Source organism: Guyanagaster necrorhizus (genome assembly GCF_019112545.1).
Source record: "Guyanagaster necrorhizus MCA 3950 unplaced genomic scaffold BT62scaffold_48, whole genome shotgun sequence".
NCBI lineage: Eukaryota > Fungi > Basidiomycota > Agaricomycetes > Agaricales > Physalacriaceae > Guyanagaster > Guyanagaster necrorhizus.
The window spans coordinates 53,087-59,074 of NW_025064927.1; the positions used below are offsets into that span (position 1 = coordinate 53,087).

A 5,988-nucleotide genomic window follows, 5' to 3' on the forward strand; every position below is an offset into this window, starting at 1 on the left:
CAATTCTCCAAGGCAATCATTCTGATAGCTTGCTCAACAGAGCTAAACTCTGAGGAATGGGCAAAGATCTTACATGACAAGGTCTATGCTAAATATGGCATGCTGCAAGTTGTCATCTTAGACTGGGGACCACAATTTGTCTCAAAATTTATTGACGACCTGTACTGACTGTTGAACATTAAACAAAACATGTTGACAGTATACCATCCCCAGACCGATGGACAGACTAAATATGCCAACCAAGAAGTCGAGAAGTACCTCCATCTTTTCATTAACTATTGACAAGATGACTGGGTTGAATGGTTGGCACTTGCAGCTTTTCAACACAATAACCGAGTACACTCTGCAACTGGAAAAACACCCTTCTTTGTAAACTATGGCTGACACCTTCCAGTCTCCCAGATGACCCATCACTATGTCTCAACCCCAGCCTCATCAGACTTTGCCATGACCATGACAAAGATCCATGCTGAAATGAAAGTGGTGCTAGAAAAGGTGGCAGTGTCAATGAAGACACAATATAACAAACATCAGTGCACCACCCATGCATACTCCCCAAATGACAGAGTCTGGTTGGATACCACAAACCTACATTTACCTCACCTGAAAAGAAAGCTCGCCAATAAGCAAATGGGACCATTCTTAATCATCATGAAAATTGAACAGAGCATCTACAAACTGCAACTCCCACCAGCCTGGAAAATATATGATGTATTTAATGAGACACTACTCTCACCATATATCATGCCAGCTTTCTCGAACCAGGAATGTCCATCTCTGCCCCCTCCCCCTCCCCAACTTGATCAACAACGAAGAGCATTATGAGATCGATTAAATTCTAAACCATAAATTATGAAAAATCAGGGCAAAGGGGGGGGGCATGATAATGACAGTCGACTATCTTGTCAGTTGGAAAGAGTACAGACCAGAGTCAAACCAGTGGGTAAATGAAAAACAAATGATAGCTAATGACATTATACACAATTATGAACTCTCCCTTAATTAAGCCATCAGAATGATGGTCTTAAGGGGGGGGTAATGTTATGATTTCACCCATTCTATTTCCCTTTAACCTCTATGCTTAGTCAGAACATCTTCTTTTGAGACTATAGAAAAGCTTAGTCATCATAACTGGACCATTCACTATTTGTTTCATGCATGACAACCAGCTGTCTGACCATGGACAATCAACCTTTTATATACAGCAATGATGCCCAAGGACAATGGGCACCATAGACACAGAAGGACACAATTAGTAATAGTATTATTAGTGCAACCTGTATAGTATTTAAGATCTATGGCTCTTGCTGGTATACCTCAGCTTCAAGCTAAAGTTTATATTCATCATTCTACCTTAAGTCATACTGAGAAGACACACAATAAGTGAACTCAGGTGATCCCTTGAAGTGCAAAGGGATATCTGTTTATCATGTGTGTCTTGTCATGTGATGCTCAGGCCTAACACTGCACATGAAGTCCTAGCACTTGGCACTGAATGCATAGATATCAGTATGTAGATATGAGTTAAAAATAGAAGAAATATAATTGAAATAATGATCAGAGCTAAGATCAACACTTTGTATCACAGTAATCAATAATATATAGACATGTGACACAGAGAAAGACATACTCTAGATCAGAGGTATAAGGCACAGCCATATAACTCTGAATATTTGAACAACTAGCTGAAAGAGATGATACTAAAGCAAAATAGCAATCAAGAAAGATAAAGCTAATAGTTTGGAATGCATACTGTGCATGGTCTAATAGCTTTGAGAAAATAAGAAAGTAAAAAGATCTGTAGCTAGACTAGACAGTTAAACTAATCAATATCAGATTGCATGGAAACAGCAGGCCCAGCTTTTAGTCAAAATGAAATATAAGTGTCAAACAGTGACATGTGCAGGAATACTTTCATGAGACTCTGAAACAAAGTCCCATACATTGAAACTACAGTTGAATATTTTGAAATGCATAATATTGAAATGCATAAATCTGACTTTGCATATAGATTGAGCTGAAACACAGTTGGAGAGCAGAAAAATAGGGTAGAAATGCATATTGCATTATACATATAGTTTTAGTTAGAAATATGTATTGTCAGATCCAAAATTATAGTAAGCTGATATGACATTGTGCATGTATTAGAATAATGAAGAATATAATTTATTTGTATAAACTATAATAAATATTAAAAAAATTATTGTAAAATAGCCTAGCTTATATCTCTATAAATATACTTTCTGAACCAACATGAAAACTATGTGTTAAACCTGAAAACCTATATGAGCATACAAAACAGAAGGAGAAAGTTCCAACTTACACCCACATCTCACAACAGAAGACTAGCACTGGCTTGTAGTATTTAAACATGTTTATAACTATTTTTTCTATTGACATACTGATATTGTGGCACATTTTACAAACTGAAAGGAAGGTGCATTGCTCTTTACACAACAAACTCTTTCACAAATAAGCTTATTTAAAAGCTGGAGGCATTTTATGTTTTACAAGATGATTAAGATAAATTAATACTACAGCTGAGAAAGTTAAAAAGAGCATTATTCAAGGAGATGCATAAAAAGCTGATCTAAAAGCCACTTACAGTATTTTGAAACAATGATAATATAGAGATAGATTAGATAATATTGTACAAGTCACATATCACAATATATGCTACTTTGATTCTGCATAAATCAGAGTCACTGTATGCAAATAGCAATAGCATATATTATGATTGTTTCTTTTTCTTTCTTGATTAATCTCTATTTATGCTTAGTCAAAGTATCTAGCCCAGCACTTACAGGCTATAGGACATACTTAGTCATCATAATAGGCAGAGTCAACTATTATCCTTCAACAGCAATGACACTTTTGATGACAGACAATACTTTTTTATAGATAGTAATAATGCTCAAGAACAATGAGCACTATAGTATAAAGACACACAATTAGTACATATATTTTTATCTAGTTTACAAATAGTATATAAATAGCATGGCTCTTACTATACATGCTCAGCTTTGAGCTAAAGTTTATCTTCACCAGTCTACCTTGAGACACAGTGTCTGCTTATTATGTGTTATTGGTCACATGTCACTTAAGCTTAACAACATGTACATAACAGTCTGAGATCTCTCTAAGTCTTAAAGCTTTTTGTTTAAACAAGAGAAGCAATAAATGTTACTGAATCTCAAGACAAGAATACTGTATCACTATATAATAATCCAAAACACTCTCATAAAACTCTCAAAGTCTCAAGCACTGCTCAGACCAAACTCAAAAACCCTAACACACACAATACATGACTTAAAGCTTTATACTCTAAGCAGAAACACTTCACAAACACATTCACAAGCACTAAAAGGTTCAAACATCTGTGTATAAGTTTTCAAACTGATTATAGATCTACAAGATTCAAACCTATATGATTCAGAGACACAAAAACACAATAAATCCTGTCTACAGACTCAAAGAGTTCAAATCTCTGTTGATCTGCAAAAATAACCAAAAAGCAGGCACTAATCAAGCTAAAGAGTTTGAACCTCTGCTATCTATAGTGTCTTGCATTACAAATATCTTAAAAACTCGAAAGAGTGCTCTCTAGACACTGCTCTCTTATTCTCAGACTAGAGTTCCACAAGAGCTTTCAATACCTCACACAATTTTCAGATCTCACTTAATGATCTCAATATAAGGTTTATTCTCTTGCCTAAAGTTACAAACTTAAATCCAGAGCTAGAGTGCAAGGTCTTTATATTTAATACACTCAACTATAGAGGGTCAAAAACTTGTCTTCTATTTGTTACATCATGGTATTTAAATAGGCTATTACAGTACTTACTAAAACAAACTTAATATAGTACAGTTGACTCTTGAAATATAAAACACATATAATTATCAAGATTCAGTGGCTGGGCCCATGAGCCAGATGCATATTTTCAGAAGAAGAGGCTGAGCTTAATGATTTTATAGAAATACTCACTCAAAGTCTGTTAATCTTTTTTTAATAAGCACATTTCAAATCTTGATTTTTCATATTCAGAGTACAAATATGTTGTCATCAATGCTAGTAAGAGTGAAAGTCTATTGGTTAATGCCCAATCTCAATCTTATAATGTCTATCAGAGTAATAAGTTTCTCATTTTGAATAGATGCTATAATGCAACTATATACAAATAAATGATTGTATCATCTATTAAACTCTTTCATCTTATGTTTGCTCAGTTTTGTGTCAATCTTGCAGACACAGAGATTATCATTCCTGAAGATGTCATTTATGATACTGTGAGTCTCATGTATTCTAGCTCTGCCATTCAGGTGTTCAAACAACTATGTATCCAGCAGACCTGGACATTTTTATCTAATATTCTTAAGTAATTCTTCCACTAGACCATTAGCTTAGATCATACATTAACAGACCATATTACTTTCTGTGGAGACATGACTGTCAATGAAATAGCTGCAGTTATCATCATAGAGAAGAAAAGTGAACTTAAAGCTGATAGATCAGAGCTCTCTATTCTGGGTTTCTTCTTCTAAAATTCTAGGTTAATGTAAATGTAGGCTCCTTACATCACTATATATTGCTGCTCTCACTGATTATACTCTCTTACACAGTATCAGCAAATTCATAAAGACTGCTGCTGTTTTTATTTCATTGTTGGTATAGCAGAACTGTGGCTGATAGTATTAGAAGCTGTATTCACCAGTCAGATTATTGTTCAATGTCTTACAGACTATTTGTGGCTTGAAAACAGTCATGCTGATGATGATCACATTCTTTGCATTTTCCATATACTCTATACCCTTAAAGATTCAATTAAAGAGCTTAAAACTTACTATGAAAATCTAAAATCTCAGCCTCTTGAAGAGAACAAGCTCTATCCTCATTTTTTCCCTTAATTATCTCTTATTGTTTTGATAACAAGAATATCAGCTTCACCTACAGTTTGCCATTAGAATTGGCTGAAACATATGTGATATTTTTAGCCACTTTGGATGCAGAAAGACAGAAGAAGATCATAGTCAAGTTCATCTAGCATTACAGTAAAGAAGCACACAGAATTTTAGCAGTGCTTTAGCTGGTGCTGGTGCTTCTCTATATTAGACTAATTGATAGATGTGACATCTCATATTACAAGCTGCAGATGGTTGTCATAAAATACATATAAGATCAGACACTTGCACATGCTTATAGTGATAAACTCTTATTGGAGGATGTCAAGATGGCTATCAAAAAGGGTCTTGATATGCTTCACAATGAAAATCTTGTTTTTAGAGATCTTCATAGGCAAAATATCATAATTACAGATGAGATTGATGAAGAGAGTGAGAGTAATAGGGTTAGGTTTATTGATTTTAACTGGGCTGAGAAGGCTGGAGATGTCAGATATTCTTTTCATTTGGCCTTTTGCATATGTGATATCTCTGGCATGTTAGAGTATGATCTCATACAGAAAGATCATGATATCAAAATACTGGATACCTTGTGACATTTAGACTCACAGCAGCAGAGTGAATGCACTTGCCTTATTATAACATGATGTACAGTCAACTCTATAATAACTCAGACCTGTATAAACCCATATTCCATTATAACCTATAGCTTAGAGTATTGACTAATTTGGTTTGCAGAAAAATAAGGTCTATAATCCATAACTCTGTTATAATCTATAGTATTTTCAGAAAATCTGCTCTCTATAAACTCACATAGTAATAATATATTATTCTATTACAGGTAGTTAATATATAAGCTTTCTTTCAACTGCTGAGATTAATGATATATCATTCTATTACAGTATCTGTTCTCTTTTGAACTCATTTTTCATTCACTATGTCTATCTACCTATCCTATCAACTTTAAGAGTATTTACCACTCTTGTCTTTCTAAAACTCAGTGATATTTATTCTGGATGAATATTCTCAGCATAAGCTTTAAACTGTGTGAATACTGCTAGAGCACCACTTTTGTGCTTTAGAAGAGAG

At 34.3% G+C, this 5,988-nt stretch overlaps 1 protein-coding gene across 1 annotated transcript; it reads left to right on the top strand.

Moving 5' to 3' along the window:
- Nucleotides 1–5,219: 5,219 nt before the first annotated feature.
- On the top strand, nt 5,220–5,495 carry BT62DRAFT_910414 (uncharacterized protein; the record flags this gene model as incomplete). Its single annotated transcript, XM_043183793.1, has 1 exon — nt 5,220–5,495. A coding segment is annotated over one exon (276 nt), but the record flags the coding sequence as incomplete, so codon positions are not given.
- Between the last annotated feature and the right edge of the window lie 493 nt (nt 5,496–5,988).